Source organism: Embiotoca jacksoni, unplaced genomic scaffold (assembly GCF_022577435.1).
Source record: "Embiotoca jacksoni isolate LCO1_2020_lvr unplaced genomic scaffold, fEmbJac1.0.p SCAF_18, whole genome shotgun sequence".
NCBI lineage: Eukaryota > Metazoa > Chordata > Actinopteri > Embiotocidae > Embiotoca > Embiotoca jacksoni.
Window position 1 is genome coordinate 12,320,736 of NW_027185318.1, and position 16,857 is coordinate 12,337,592.

At 41.0% G+C, this 16,857-nt stretch overlaps 1 protein-coding gene across 1 annotated transcript in view; it reads left to right on the forward strand.

Annotated features, from left to right (window-relative positions):
* prkd1 (protein kinase D1) overlaps positions 1 to 16,857 on the forward strand; it is a 35,314-nt gene that overhangs the window by 4,054 nt on the left and 14,403 nt on the right. Inside the window, exons 2-11 of the mRNA XM_069152830.1 lie at positions 5,879 to 6,017; positions 11,802 to 11,933; positions 12,031 to 12,200; positions 12,329 to 12,352; positions 12,868 to 13,075; positions 13,381 to 13,458; positions 13,752 to 13,953; positions 14,057 to 14,180; positions 15,319 to 15,396; positions 16,302 to 16,469. Coding sequence (XP_069008931.1) covers positions 5,879 to 6,017; positions 11,802 to 11,933; positions 12,031 to 12,200; positions 12,329 to 12,352; positions 12,868 to 13,075; positions 13,381 to 13,458; positions 13,752 to 13,953; positions 14,057 to 14,180; positions 15,319 to 15,396; positions 16,302 to 16,469 — 1,323 coding nt within the window. The remainder of the gene's footprint in view (positions 1 to 5,878; positions 6,018 to 11,801; positions 11,934 to 12,030; positions 12,201 to 12,328; positions 12,353 to 12,867; positions 13,076 to 13,380; positions 13,459 to 13,751; positions 13,954 to 14,056; positions 14,181 to 15,318; positions 15,397 to 16,301; positions 16,470 to 16,857) is intronic.

Consider the following 16,857-nt stretch of genomic DNA (forward strand, 5'->3'; position numbering starts at 1 on the left):
TTAATCAGATTAGGAGGGTACTAGGATGAGATTTTGGTTCAACTTTATTGGAACAGTATCACAAAAGATTTGGGAGACAGGATTTAGATTCGAGATGCAATCAAAAAGAGATGAAGATTGGAACAGGATTACTAACCAAGTGATGAAAATCAACATATTTCTTTCTTATTTCCTTTGGTGCAGAGTGCAAACATTCTTATTTTATTCTTCTTTGTATATTTGGAAATAAGAATAATTCAATCAGGATTTGGAAAGAACATTTTAGATCCATGTAACTGTTTACATTCCCTCTTCCTGTGGTCCTGTGGTGGAGTCATCACCACAACATGAAACCAGCATTTTCTGATTTACTTGCTCTAGAAAACAAGTAAGACAATGGTGGAAAACACCTGTTTAGTGTGAATGCAAGCTAACAATAGAGATAAAACAGGCACATTTACTCACATGGACATTTCTCTCCTATGCGCACACATACAAACGGCCATGTTGTGTCCATTATATCTGTTCAAATTAGCTAATAATCCAATTTCTGGTGAGAATCACCCCATTTCACCACCGTGGCACTTTTACACCTGAATGTGACACTCACACATACCTGAAACCTGAGAACCAGGATGCTAACGGCTTGACACACACAAACATACACACACACTCAGGTTGTTGATCAAAGTGTTCATTAGTTTATGTGTATTCTATAGAGGAATATATAGTACAGCAGGTCACCTCGACACCTGTTCACGCACCAAACCTGTGTGACATCCCTCGCAACATGCAACACTTAACACCTCAAATGGCACCAAATGAACTGATTAACAAGAGGTGTGTGTGAGAGAGAGAGAGAGAGAAACATGGCTTTTTTTAATTTCTTGTTCGTTAATGTTTACAGAAACGTTACTTAACTGTTTCCCGGCAAAGATCAAAGTTGCCAAAGATGAAGCGTTTGGGTCCTTCAGCTGCGTGCTGATTGGTTGTTCTAGTTCGGTTCGCAGAGACTGAGAGATTGACGTCTGTGTTCAGGTGGGACAGAGGTGCAGCAGCTCTTTTTTTTGTATCATAGGCTCAGTTACTGTGATGGAACCTCACTTGTAATCCAGTATATATACAGTATATACAGTGTATATAACTGGGATGCCTTTACAAGGATCTCATTCTTCGAGAGTCGTTACCAAGAATTTTGTTCAGGAGATTCCATGCTTAAATTTAATTCAATTAAATTTTATTTATGTAGGGCCAAATCACAACACAGGTGATTTCATGGCACTGAACACATCTAAGTGCAATATAACTTCACAACATTATACACAGAAACCCAACAATTCAACAATTCAACAATTTCAATGTAAGCTAGTAGGGAAAAATGACCCTGTAAGGGAGAAAAAACCTCCAAAAGAGGGGGGAAAAAAAACTTTCTTTTAACAGAAAGAAACCTCTGACAGTAGCAGGCGCTATAATTTATATTTAAAGGCTATAATTTATAAAGAATATACACTTTGCAACAAAATCTTGTGGTGTTCTGTGTTTTTATCAGCTGTTCCAGCAGGAAGTGAAAGCTCCAAGCCTCTAATCCATTAAAATGTCTGTTTTTAGTGGTCTGACCTCCATGTGATTCAGTATCTTTAAAGACGGTGGAATCAGCCAACAAATGGTGAGCTGCGAAACCACGATGTCTCTTTTAACTTTACTGGCCCAAAATCCACTTTTAAACCTCTTCGACTTTTAATGTCAGGTGAATTTCTTCTGACTAAAATGCAAGAAATCATTAAGTTTGAATGTTTAAAGAAACAAACGGCAACTGAATCTCTAAACTGAACGTTATTCCACACAACACTTGGTCCAGACTGTGAAGGACGCTTAAAAACTAAGTTAACATTATTTTTATCCATAAAAGCCAGGAGCTTTTTTTTTACTGATTAACTTCCATGTCACTGTAAATGCACTTGGTCATCATAGATTCAATCGTCTTTGACCGATTTTGGTTTCGTGAGACACTCTGAGGTGAAACGCTCCTGAGCTGAGAAGCGTTGTTGTGTGACGTAACATGTGGTTAATGTAAATGCCCCCAGTTTCTTTACATGTGGTGAAATCATGACTGCGACAATGCTTTGGGTTTCACTGAGCATCGTTTTCTTACCACTTCACAGATAGACACACACACCCCCAACCCCCCCCCCTCCACACACACACACACACACCTCTGCCACTCTGTAACAGTAATAATGAAGCCGTGTGCGCTGCGTTTCTGTCGGTAGCTGTTTCTCCTTGTTGCCTGGCAACTGATGATGATTGCGGCTGTGAAGTGTCCTTCTGAGGGCCATTATGAGACACACACACTCTGAATGAAGCAGAAGATGAACAGGTGTGTGTGTGTGTGTGTGTGTGTTTTGTCCTTCTCATTGTCCTCTCTCTCACTCTCTCTTTCATCTCCTCACTTTTTTTTCATCCATTCATACCTCTTTATTCATCTTTTCTCGTCATCTCATTTTCCCTCCCTCCCTCTCTCTCTCTCGCTCTATCACCAAGCATCTCTTTTTTCCTTCCTATCCTGAACGGATAGTTCTGGTGGACCAATTCAGTTTCACATATTTTAAATTGCGCCCAGTCCAACGTAAAATCGAAGATATCTTTGGTCAAAGCTCAAACATTTTCAATACAAAGACAACAGATTAAGGAGCCATAAAGATGTTTAAAAGCTGTTTTTACTTGTTGTATATGTTGTCTGTACTTAAGTGTGTATACACACTATTGAGGACCAAAATCCCATAACCTGACCTCATTCCAGCCTCAAACCAAATCTTTAAAAAATAAACTTACTGTTAATGTTTTACATTATGGGGATTTGAGTTAAAGTCACCACAATGTGTGCACACGGTTAAGTCCCCATAACAAACACTATCACACGCCATTACAAATGACATCATGCTGCATGTCCTGTCGTCATGGTGACAGCCCCTCTCTCCTCCTCATTAGGTGTTGTTGGCGAAGACCAGCACATTGCTGCTGTTGTAACATTAAAACTCCAGTTTGGATTGATTTTTAATGTTTCAGCTGCAGTCAGAGGACTCTGTAAATAAAAATCCTGTTTTATACATTCACCTTCCAGCTACAGTAGATATTTTTTTGTCATAGCAGCAGCTTAGCCATCGTTTGATGTGCGCTCTCGGCTCATGGTTCACATTTATGGTGAAATTGCAGACGTGTACGAATACCAGTGGTTACAAAAAATGATGTAACTCTGAATTACCTACTGACGAGACGAGTAGTTCACGCCTGCTGTGTGCATTTGATTGCCCCTCGAATGTAAATCCCACTATGAAGTTGTCCAAATATGATAGCATTGGTGTCCATGGCCTCAGACATGTGGTTGGGAATGTGTCTGCCCTCATCCCTGAATGTGTCTTATGTAGCATGCATCATATTCTGATTGATTGGACGAGAGAATTATCCGAACACAGCAACACATTATCATGTTCAGATTTTTTAAAAACAGTCAGCTGACCCTCTGCTGTCCTATGATACTTGGACTCCAGTACCCACGATGCCTTGCAGGGGCATGACGGGGGTAGTGGGGTCAGGGAGCTGTTCTGCTGTGTGTTCGGCACAGAAAGTCCTCAACTGAGCTGAATTGAATAAACAGAGGTGGAGGAGACGGAGAGGAATCAGCCTTGAGTTCTTGTTGCCGTGACAACAAGAGCGGCACCGCTGCTATGGCAACACCACACACAGAGACACGCTCTTGATGTATCTGTGAAGTATATTGTGAAGGATCTGATCGAGAGACAGGTGAAGGCCTTGTGGATGAAGAGGCTCCTCTTCATTGCATAGTTCCCTCTTCTTCCTCATTTTTTTTGCTTTGTTTTCCTGCATGTGGGAAACACACATGCAGATACCTTCTCTGAATGTCACAAAGATGTGGCGGTTGTAATCAAACATCTCCGCTCTGATGTCCATCCCTTGTGTTTCTTCGTCAGAGAAGTTCTCCTCTATTTCCTCAGTCGCGGTTTCTTTGCAGCAGCTCCACCTTGAAGCATCGATGTGGACTCTAATCTGAGCTGCTGTTAATTGTAGATTTGCGAGTGACCTGTCAATCATGTTGCCTTCCAGAAACGTGGGAACCAGGAACGGCACGTGACGAATTGGAAGCCAGAAATAAAATAAAAAAACTGGTTTCTGTGTGTGTGTGTGTGTGTCTGTCTGTCTGTCTGTGGGTGAAATGTGTGTATTTCTGTGTACATTTGTGGTCGATAGCAGTCTCAGCGGTGCTCTGCGGTTGGTCGATGTGTTGCTCATTTCAGCGATGACTCATTGATCTTCAACATAACGGCGAACTGCACCTTTAACTTCCAGTGGTTTCACTTCACTTTGTGTGTGTGTGTGTGTGTGTGTGTGTGTGAGCTCTCGTACGTCTGTCTTTGTCGGATATTCAAGAGGGGACATGACGTGAATTTAATGAATTGCCAGATAATGATGAGACTCTCAGGCTGCCTTTGTTAATATTGGATTAATTTGACTGAACCGTTGCAGTGTGAAGTTGAAGCTAAATTTAAGAACAAAAGAACATCTTTCATTTTGTTCCCTCTGTAAATTTACTACAGAAGTATTTTTGTATGAATTTATTCTGTAAGATTTGTCTGTCCACAACCTCTTGATGAGAATCTGAATGATTTATTCATCTGCCGATGAAAATCAAAGCTCACATCGATCTCTGTATCACGACTCTTTCTTTTTGTTTTCTTGTCATCCTCTCACCCATTTAAATAGCTTTATTAGTACAGTTAATTGACTAGTTTTTATTAGTAGAAGTAAATGACATTGAGCCAGACAAAAAACAAAAGAAAAGAAAAAGCGGAAATTTGTAAAATCATTTGGCAAAAATAGTGGAAAGTGGCTTTGTGAGGTTTTCTATGTAGGCAAGTATGGGGACGCCTCTGACTACTGGAGGCCACTTGGCACAGCTCTTGTGATTGGCTGATTGACACCTGTTTACAGAGAAAACTTTGAAGAACTTAACCATAAAACTAAAGGTCTGCTGCACATACATTAGTCAGTTTAGACTCAATATAAGGAAATATCCACGGATGTGTGTGATAAAGTACAATACTCAAATACCACACTTCCTAAATGTTAATTAGCATGCAATGTCTGAGTAGAAAACACAAAGCCCACTGTTGTTCTAAAGGCATCTCTAGAATCCAAGACTCTTCTAACCATCTGGAGAAAAAAAAATTACTTCCAACACTGAATTATTTTGTTTTATAGTTGTTTTGTTTCCCAGATGATGTTCACAGTTTTAATGACTTTACGGTATGAAACCTGCAAGCAAAACAACCACAAGGAGGTTCAAAACAACCACATGGAGAAACAGAAAGACACAGAAGGACCACAAATACAACTTTTGGGGTGGAACCAGGAACCATTTCCACCAATTCATAGCAGAAATGTTGACAGAGATGCCTAATCGCCTCATAAAATGACCACAGAGATAAAAAAAAAAAAAAATTACTACAAAGAGCAAGTTAATGAATGCAAAGATGTAAAACAACCATAAAAGGTAACACAATCACTATAAATTGTCCACAAAATTTGCACCACTTTGTGACTTTGTCAAAATCTATGAACCTCAGAAGAAAAGCGTCATTTTTCAAAGGAGCCGGGTGCAGTTTTATTTCTGCTGGTTTTCTCTCAGGCTCTGATATATTTTGTTTCTCCCATGGCTGTTGGATTTTACCCCAGTTAAACACTTCATTTACTTTTGCTCTGAAAGTGCCAAATGTTTGGTTTACAAGTTAGATTTTGTTACAGATTTTGATTTATTGTCGTCCCTTGTTCTTTAAACAGACACAGACTTTGCTCAGATTGTCTGCATCTCTGTCTCTGCCAGTTACCCGAGTGCGGTTTCTATGGGATGTATGAGAAGATCTTGCTGTTCCGTCATGACCAGACGTCGGACAACATGCTGCAGCTGCTGCGCTCTGCTTCACAGATCCAGGAGGGAGACCTGGTGGAGGCCGTGCTGTCAGGTGAGAGGGGGGCCGATGACGTCAGAGCTGGGAGGAAATTCATTCATCCATTGCCATGTAGCTGTAGCATTCAGTTTACCAAAACCCGTCCCTGGCCTGATCAACTTGAGCAAACCTGAAGATTTACACACCTGCTGGTTTATTTGTTTAACAATGCTGAAGCAAAACTTCAAATTTACACTCTAAAACATTTTTTGGCGCACCCATTAAAGTGTCCACATGTGCATAATTCTGATCTCCGGTTGCAGTCGTCTCTTGCCAGACTGTTCTTCCTGGCTGTCGTCCAGCTTGGGACTCAGGTGTTCACGTGGCGCTATACGCTAACGGCCTGACAGCTGCTGCTCCCCAATTTCCTGTCTGTCTGTCACACACCCGGCACTGTGTGTGCGTTAGTGAACATTTGCATATTGTTTGTCTGCACTTGTGTGTTTGTTTTAATTAACGTGTTACCATTTTTCCCTCTGTGTGCACCTATCAGTTATATGTACCTATCTGTGATGTGTGTTCGGATCTTTGGCACTTAAAAAAGGTTTTTCGGGAGAGTATCGAGTGACGTTGTAGCTGCATTTAAAGCACAAAAAGATATAAAAGTGACAGTAGGAATTTTTAGCACTGGAGTTACGGATTCACACGAAGAACAGCAAAGAATGTAAACCTCTGTCAGGACTTGAAATGGCAAAGAAACATATTTTTGGGGGGGGATTTTTTTTTTATTTTTTATTTTTTTTAAATTAGTAATGAAATTTGAGCACCAAAAGAAGTTTACATGAAACAGGGAGGAGTGCAGTGAAGGAGAAGTTTGAAGTCCAGAGATAATTTTGAAGCAGCAGTAAAACAGAAGCTCAGAAACGGATCTAAGGCCCCGAAAGGACTTGAAGTGGCAGATGATACAAGAAATGCAAGTTTTATTGCCAAAAGATTGTGATAGTTGAAGTGGGCTGGATTAAAAAACAAAAAAACAAAACGTTGACGATTGAAATTCGCCCTCTGTCAGAAAAACAGTGGCCAATTAAATAGAAAAAACTGAAAGGAATTGAAGTAGCAGTTAAAAGGTGAGCAGTGGAAAATAAAACAAAATATCCAAAGCAAAATTATGTGGGATGAATTTTAAGCAGTTGAAAATATTGAACTGTCACTGTTATTTGTAACAATGATTGTGCTGAAAGGAGTTGAAGAGTCTTATTTTACAAATAATTTTTTGAAAAGAAGTTCTGTGTCAGGAGAATCTTTTTTTTTTTTTAACAAAAATGTCATAAAAACTGAAGAGTCTTCTTCTGTTGTTCTTTTCTAACCACGTTCCTAATTATAATTGCAATTCTTTCCTCCTCTACACCTCCCTCCTGGTTATTTTCCAACTTGTTTACATCCTCCACCACCTCTATCTTTGACGAATCCTTCCTCCCCTCTTCCTCCTCCCTTCCTCTACCTTTTCTCTTCCCTCCTCCTCCTTCATCAGGATGCTGACAGATAAAAAACACTTTAGTTTACGGCTCTCTGCCAGTCCCAGCGACAGCTCGAAGTGTGGAGGAAACAAACAGGAAATTAACTTTGTATGGTGTAACAACAAGCTCCAGCCAGGCAGGCTGATTGGTTATAAATGACCTGTAAAACAACCTGATAATTTCTGCAAGGCAGATTTTATTGGCTGTGATTGGAACCGGAGAGATAGTTAACAAAGTGTTTCCTCTCGTTGTTTTTAATCAGCGTACATGTTGATTGATGTTGTTTACAATAAACCCCTTTCAATGAGACATGCAATTCAGTTGTGAAGGCAAACACTAAAATTCAATTGTAAGCAGATCAAAACATAAATATACAGAGAGAAATTAAAATTGAATGGATGTGATGTCATACACTCACTGCATGATATTCTTACACCCCAACCACTGTTTCCATCATAACAACTAGTGGCACCTGATGACCGGTCATTTATGGTTACAGTCACTGAATTAAATTGGTCTTTATTTACCGAGCATTCATAGCAAGTTCTATAGATTCAATTAATTACTAACCAAGTGAGAGAGAACAACTCGGTATCAATGCAAAGCGTGACATAGACATGCTCGTCCACTACAGCAAAACAATAGCCACACTTGGCGCTGTCTAGGCGTGAAATTTACACGTTTTTCTGTAGTGGACAAAAATGAAACCTGCTGCATGCTTTGAGCTGTGATTTACAGAAAAATTAAACATTGTAAAAACACATGGTTGGAGTTAAGAAAAAAAATAAATAAATAAAAAACCCTCAAGAAAAGCATTGTCACCTCCTGGATTAAAAACCTCTTTGTCCCGCCTGTCAGTCTGCAAAAAATGTCCTTTGTTTGGTCTGAAAACCTCGGTTGCATGACCTTGGTCACATGATCTCGCGTCACCTGACATTTACGTGCATTTATGTTTCACGCTTACGAAACGTGTAACTTTCACACCTAGACAGCCGAATGCGTGGCTATCTTACATTTTGCTCCAGTGGATGGGCGTGTTTATTTCACGCTTTGCTGTGATACTGGGTTGGTGAGAAAGCAAGACAGATTGGTTCATGTTACACAAAAACTTTAACTTTGATTAGCCTATCGGCATCCTAATATTAGTGATTGGATTCTGCCAAAGAATAAGACAGAATCTGCTGTTGTCACTATTTTATTATAAAGAATTAATGCTAAAAAATTATACTAATCATTTAAAAAAAATTAAGTGCAAGTTTACAGCTTTAAAATATTATTGGTTTTGTGACCACAAGAGGAGTATAAAGGATCTTATCTAAGCTTATGTGTTAGTTGTGACAAAGATTTATGAAAACTCCGGAGCAGACTCCAACATCTGTGTTTGGTTTTTCATGTTTTAGTTTATTCGGTTCTCGCACGAGCGGTATTTATTGAGGTAAACAGTGCGTCTGCTCCACCACCGCTGGTTTACAGTTTCTTCACCCGCAGTGTTTGTTTTCTGTCTGTGGGTTCGCAAGTTAACAGCAAGCACTCCTAATTCCACCACACACGCATAAACACAGGCATTTATATTCATACAAGGACTACCTAGGAAGTCCTCACATACACACACACACACACTTACACACACGTCATTTTCTGAAGCATATAATAACAGTTTGGAAGCTTGTTCAGACTTCCAAACGTATGTTGGCCCTCCAAACAAAAGGCATAAACAATAATTTGAATAAATGGAGGTAATTTCCTGCTGCAGAATGTCTAATCAGAGCCGTATTCTACTGGAGGACCACAACACGGGGCGAGTGTGTGTGCGTCGAAGGAAACGAAACGACGAGAGCGATTAGGAATACATGCAAAAGAGAGAGGGACAGGCGGGGGGACACAGAGGAAGGGAGCGAATATCACGTCCCAAACTACCCATCATGCCTTGCCAAGCCTGCTGGCCAACTGAAAAAACACACAGTCCATCTGCGCCCGCTAAGAGCCTCTCGTACCTCCAAAACATTTACAAAATACCCACTAACAACCCATTCATTACTCTTTGTCTGTGTTGTCCTGTTTATCTCCATGCCCTCCTCTCTCTCCCGGTCCATCTCCGGCTGGTTGAAGGGAAACTCTTGTGATATTCTACATCTTTATTTTCATCAGCAAATCCCACACGAAGCTTCGAGCCAACACCGAAAGGATCTTCTAACAAGTACCATCAGAGCCTGATATATCTTCTTCCTCTGAGCTCTATTGTTGTCTAAAAATACATCGATGAGCCACACTGTTGCTCTGTCTGACCTCATTATCTCGACTCAGCTCTGTCCTGCTACCCAAAATGCTCACTGCAGCAACAAATGCAGATTAAACGCAGCGTTGAAATTAATCCCCAATAAATGCATTTCACAGTTTTCTTATTTAAAAAACAAATGCTGTCCCACTGGTCAGACGTATCACTGCGTTCACTCATTTTGATGTTTTAGTTGTATACTTCACTTTACCAAGTTCTCGTACGGTCGCTTGCGTTCGAAGGCCGTGCACACCCACGCAGGCGTTAATAAGAGATAATGGTGCAAGTTCTCCCGCCCTACCAGGTGTGAGGGGAAATGTTAATCAAGTACAGCTTTTAGACACCAACTCGGTCCTCAGAGGAGGGCAAGATCTGTCATCAACAAGCAACATTCAGCGTTTAGGAAATTAGTTTTTTCTTGTCAAATTTCTCAAATTTAATGGATGTTTTTATAGCAACATTTTTTTTTAAATGGTAATAGTAAAATTTTATCAGCACTAAAATCTGAAGCTGAAAACCATTCATTATCCCATTCAAAACAAAATCGATCTGACACATAATTCTGATAAACTCAGCTGTCAATTTACAACTCTTCATGGAGAAAAAAACCCGACTGATCCCAAACTGATCATTAAACCGGTGGCAGGAAGAGTTTTCTTAGCATAAGTCAGATCATTTTTCGTCCTCTATCTCTAAGAAAAAGTAGGTAAAATCCATGTTAATATGTTGAGCTAGTTAGTAACTAGTAACTATAGCTGGTAACTATAAATACTCCACTGTGGTAACCAGCTGTTCTCTGTGCCATTACTGTTTGTTGCAGGTACAGTATAGCTTTTTAGAGGTTTTGGACCGGGAACAGTAGCCTGCTTTGACTGATAACAACACTGTGAGAGTGAACCAAAAACAGAAACACCGTTCACAGCGCCATACTGTTTCTGTTTTATATTTCATACATTATTGTAAAAATAGCCAGTTGAATTCCTCCTTCGGCGTTATGAGTTTCTCGGCAGGAGTTATCGGCGCTGCCAGAGCACCCGACTGGGTTTTTGTGAAAACAGCTGGTAGATGTTTGGGCTCAGATGGCTCGCTGTAGCTGCCGGCCCAGTCACCCCTGATCAGCAGCTGCTCGCCTCTGAGCAGACTTAAAAGCACAGGAAAACATGGTGAGGAGTGACATGGAGAAGCGATGGTGCCACAAATCGCTCTGTTGGCGCTCCTTGAAAGTTTTTGATGCTGTATTGTTGTTTAGCTGGAATCAAATCATTATCTTTCACTTTTAATGAAGTGTTGAGGTGGAAAATTGCTTATTACATTTTATGGAACGTTTTAGCGACTGTTTGCACTTGAATCTCAAAGCATGAAAATGTAATGTTTTGGTTAAGCAACATGTATGAAAGCGGCCTCATCGCTTAACTCATTGACTGGTGGTTCATATTCCTTTCAGGACTGAAGTTAAAAATGATACTTCAACTGCTTTTAGCTTTTAGGTTACACTTATTGTACATAATGAATTTAATTAGGTAAGTGCCAATGACAGAGATTTAAAAGGGAGATCTGAGTACATAAATGCATCACTAAATATCGAAGAAAATATTTGCGAAACAGTCTACATTTTAATTTCTTGTGGCACCACTGACATTTCATCTCCTCTCAGATCATTTGCCGCCACTTGAAGTCCTTTCAGTTCCTCATAGGTGCAACTTTTGGGGGAGGCTGTGGCTCAGACGGTAGAGTGGGTTGCACACTAATCAGAAGGTTGGTGGCTCAATCCCCAGCTCCTCCTGTCCACATGCCGAAGTGTCCTTGAGCAAGACACTGAACCCTAAGTTGCTCCCGATGGTGTACCATCGGTGTGTGAATGTGCTCCTGATGGCAGCACCCTGCACGGTGATCTGTCTCATTAGTGTGTGAATGGGTGAATGGAAAAACCATGTTAAAACGCTTTGAGACCAAAAGGTGATAAAGCGCTGGACAAGTACAGACCATTTAACTTCGACTCCTTTTAAGTGCTTCAACAGAAAAAACTAAATGTTGAATTTATCTAATATATCTTGTGATTTTCTGCAGCTTCCGCCACAGTGGAGGACTTCCAGATCCGTCCGCACTGCCTGTTCGTCCACTCGTACCGAGCGCCAGCCTTCTGCGACCACTGCGGGGAGATGCTGTGGGGTCTTGTACGACAAGGACTCAAATGCGAAGGTAAAGTTGTTGTTTTTTTGGCCTTAAATGAGAACATTTTAGCAGTGATGGGAAGTGAAAGAGGATTTTCATTGAGATGCTGTCTTTTTTGCTCCAGGTTGTGGTCTAAACTATCACAAGCGCTGTGCCTTTAAGATCCCCAACAACTGCAGTGGCGTGAGGAGGCGTCGCCCGTCCAACGTGTCGCTGACCGGCGGGATCGTCAACCTGGGTCGCCCTCTCTCCGCCGAGCCGTCGCCCCCCCACTACACCGATGATGCTTTACTGGTCAGTGCACCAAACACACAGCCTGAACATGGGTCTGTGGTGTGTTCACTGTCTGTCATAACACCTGGACACTGGAGGTTTTTTTTTAGAGACTTAACTGTATCTTTTTTTTCTTTCTTATTGTCCAGTCTCCAGTCAGTCCTGGTATAGAGGTAAGTGCTTATCCTTAAAAATCCTTTAATACCTAAATGAGGTTAGGGTTTTTCCCCTGAATTACACTTGTGGTGCATTTATGCTTTTTAATTAATTAACCGGGTGTGATTTTAAATCTTGAATTGATTTCCGATTCTAATGTTGTATTTTTATTAATTAATCTTTCATCATTCTTAGCACAACAATGTGTTCATCTTTTCAAAGTTCTTATATTTATTTCACAGTAAAATCCAAAATTAAAGAGATAAGATTATAACAGAAATTTAAGCATTTTTATTTTGGACAAATTTTGGTTTGAAGGCTGATAATAATTTTATTGTTTTGTAATGTGTAAGATACGTTTTTCTTTCATACATCTCAGAAAAGATGTCTATATTCAAGTTTACCATTTTATCTGTAATTAATCGTGGAATATTACTAATAACTAACAGCCAGTTATCCCCAGTTAACAACCAACACTGAGCCTGTTTGAAATTTTTTGAAGATGCAATTTCTTGCTTGTTTCTCCTGGCAGAAGAACCAGTTGGATTACTTCCCCGGTAGAGAGCGTCGTTCCAGCTCCCAGTCGTACATCGGCCGTCCCATCGAGCTGGACAAGATCTTACTGTCGAAGGTCAAAGTTCCCCACACCTTCCTGATCCACTCGTACACCCGACCGACCGTCTGCCAGCACTGCAAAAAGCTGCTGAAAGGCCTCTTCAGACAGGGCCTGCAGTGCAAAGGTGAGCACCTTAAGTACTGTTTGAACATTTTCTTTCACCGCTATGAAATCAATTACATCATAAAATCAGGGTTTTTTTGGAAAGCTAAAGGGAGCTGGAGTTTTTTCGAGATTTATGTCCCATGCAGTCGTTCGTAGTCTTTATTGGACTTGGGCCAGTTGAAGTGCAGTTGATAGGCCTTTCAGGAAGACTCTTGCGTATCACTAGTTGTACACGTACCACGGTTTTGGACTCACTGCTCTAAATTGTCAAAACTTTTAAGATTTTCCTCTGTCTAACTTTCTCCTGTCATGTTTCTTTCTCAGATTGTAAATTTAATTGTCATAAACGATGTGCCACAAAAGTGCCAAACAACTGCCTGGGAGAAGTTTCCAAAAATGGAGGCAAGTGTCGACACGCAAACACACTACTACTACTACTACTACTACATGCATAAAACCAATCCTAACCTAAACTTTAACCTTTGAACCAGAACGACACATTTAGTGGTTGGAAACAGATGATCAATCATAGGAATTATTAAAGGAACAGTCTGGAGGTGGCGGGGCTTATGATTTATACTGCAACCAGCCACCAGGGGGTGATGCAGATATTTTGGATCTATCGGCCATCACTATATACAGTCTACATAAACACAACACAACACAACACAAACTCTTTTCTTGTGTTCATGTAGAGCTCCTTAGCCCGGGGGCGGAGTCAGACATCGTCATGGTAGAGGGTTGCCTTGACGACCATGACATGGACAGAGGCGGCGGCCTGCTGGACGACATGGACGAGGCGCTGACATCAGAGGGCGGTCTGCTGCTGGACGCAGGACCGAGCGACCTCTGTGACCTGCACGACCCCGACCTGGACGAGTCTAACCGCGCCATCAGGTACACACACACACACACACACACACACACACACACACACACACACACACACACACACACACAGGCCTGAGACTGTGCTTTGTCCCGCCCCGCCTCCCCACAGCCCGTCCACCAGCAACAACATCCCTCTGATGCGAGTCGTTCAGTCCGTCAAACACACGAAGAGGAAGACCAGCAACGTGATGAAGGAGGGCTGGATGGTACACTACACCAGCAAGGACACTCTGGTACATCTTTATTCACACGGTTACATGTCTGTTTACCTCACTTCGATTGTGAAGGTTGAGCAAAACCAAACTGTGATCTGACAGCTTGTTGAATCACAATGTGCCGTTTTTCTAATTCTCCTCAGACACGGTTAAATAGTTAAATACAGAATTTGTAAAATGTAGAGGGTTTGGAAATAGTTAACCCTTTACCAGGACCTACCTCTGACAAGAATGATGGGTAACAGCAGCTCTCTGACCCCATTAAACAATCCCTCCATTGGTTTATTGTTTACCTTTTTTTACTTAGGATGTGTTCTTAAGTTTTTGATCCGTTTCATTCCCTCAAAATTCAGCTGATAGGACAGACCCTGCAGCAGTCGGGGAGACATCGGTGACGTCGGTCCACTGAGTCCGTTTGGGGAGGCCCCAAAACTGCTCATCCATCCGTTACGGATGACCTGGGTCAGAAACGGGACAGAATGTCCCGAACCCAGTTCAACTGCTTTCACTGACATTCACCGCAGATATTTCTCAACTAGAACTGAACTGCAGCTGCTCAGTTTGTTTGACACATCTTTAATAACTTAATATACACTTACTGCCAAAAAAAAAAATTTCACGTGAGTTTTTAGTTTAGTTTGAGTTGCTTAAACCATTTTTAAAAAACAATGTTTTGGCCTGTTTACAGTTTAAATATGTGGAATAAAAACAGCTAAAAGAAAGACAAGAATTACATAACAGAAAATGAGAGAGAAAGAAATGTGCTCATGACTAGATTTGGATTTGGCATGAAAATTCCCTATTCTGGTAATATAAACAAGATTAAAACCCTAAAATGATTCCAGAAAATACTTTTTGACAACTTTTTGTGGTATTTGTTTTAGAAAAAGTGCAATAAAACAATGTTTGTCACTTCCTTAAGTGTGACGAGGTGTTGCTGCTCTGCATCGTTCAGCTCTGTGTTGAAGGTTGAAACAAATTGACAGTGATTTGCAGGTTGTCAGTGACTCTGTGCTTCATGCTGACTCGTCCTCTCCTCCGTCCGTCCTCCTTTTTCCATTTCTGGACACTTTTCTGACTTTTTTCTCGTACCTGTCTTTCCGTCCGTCTCATCAACTGTCTCTTTTCCTTCTTCCTTTCCGTCTCTATGTTTCAGAGGAAGAGACATTACTGGCGGCTGGACAGTAAATGCATCACGCTGTTTCAGAATGACTCAGGAAGTAAATACTACAAGGTAAGACCACCTCCTTCTGCGGGGATTCTTTGCTGCTGCTTAAACCGTGGCAAAGCAAATACATTAATTTTCGGACAGCAGGAGAAACTCTGTCTTTTTATTCATTCATCAATTGTCTGCCTATCATTTGGAATTGGGAAGCGGCAGCAACATTTTCCCGGCTCCTCCTGGAGAATCAGGAGACCAGATGAAATATATAATCTTTTCAACGTGTTCTGGGTTGGATAACCTGCAGTGGAAGGAGGATCCTGATCAGATGCACCTCAACTGTCTCCTTTTGAAACTCCCTTTGGGTTTAGTTCAAGAAAAACAATGAAATTGCGGTGCTGTTGCCACCATCTGTTGTCGATATGACAACATTTCTACAGAGCTTGGTTCTCCTCAAATGTGCTTCAACACCAAAGCCAGTCTTTTTTCAAATTTACACACTCGAGCCCATTTTGAAAAAACAAAAAAAACGCATTTTCAGGATGATAAATGTTGTTTTTGTCTTAATGGGGAGCCAAAATGGGGTTCATGAATTTAGTGAGCTTAGTGTGGACTTACAGACAGTTGATACATTTGGATTCAAAAAGCTGCTATTTACCGTGAATTAAACCTCACTTTGAGAAATGAAAATATCCTGCACACCCCGATGCATTGCAAGTGTCAAGAGCAAATAGTGATCATCAGCTGAGAGTTTTTTACTGCTTCAAAACATAAAACAACTTTAAACAATATGGGGTGAAAAGTTCATTGTTGCCGTCTCTGATCTCTCAATTCTCTACGACATGTCTTAAACATGTTGACAAGAAGAGAGATGCTTGGAAACAAATAGCCATTGTGACTGGTGTGTAGCAGGTGTCAGAAAACATCTGTCCAGTTGTGTCTGCACTCATTCTGCACTTCCCTCTTCTGTCTTGCAGGAGATCCCTCTGTCAGAGATTTTGTCACTGGAGCCGGCTCAGACCTTCTCTCTGCTTCCCGATGGAGCCAATCCTCACTGCTTTGAGATCGCCACGGCGTCGCTGGTTTATTACATCGGAGAGAATCTGCAGAGGGCCGATTCGACTTTGACAGGCAGCAGTATTCTGGTGAGACGCAGCTTTTTTTGGTGTGACGCGACACGAGAAAGCTTGTCTACCCCGTTTTATCTGGTTGCGTCGTCATCCCTCTGATCGATTATATGAGTGGAGCTGCTCTCACTTGATCTTTCCTGATGTATGACCATGACTTATACGTAAAGCGTATATGTGTATTTCGTGGTATCAACCCTAGTTGCATAATGTTGCTTTAATACTTAAAAAAAAAAAATTTTAAAAAAAATCAAGAGTAATGCTCCAGTAACTTAAACTGGTCCAGATACTACAATAAAAATAAAAATAAAAAAAATAAAAATTTAAAATTAAAAAACGTGCACGTCAATGTTTCAAGAAAAAAAGTCTTCTTTTACTCAAATGAAATCCCTGGCATCATCCCACT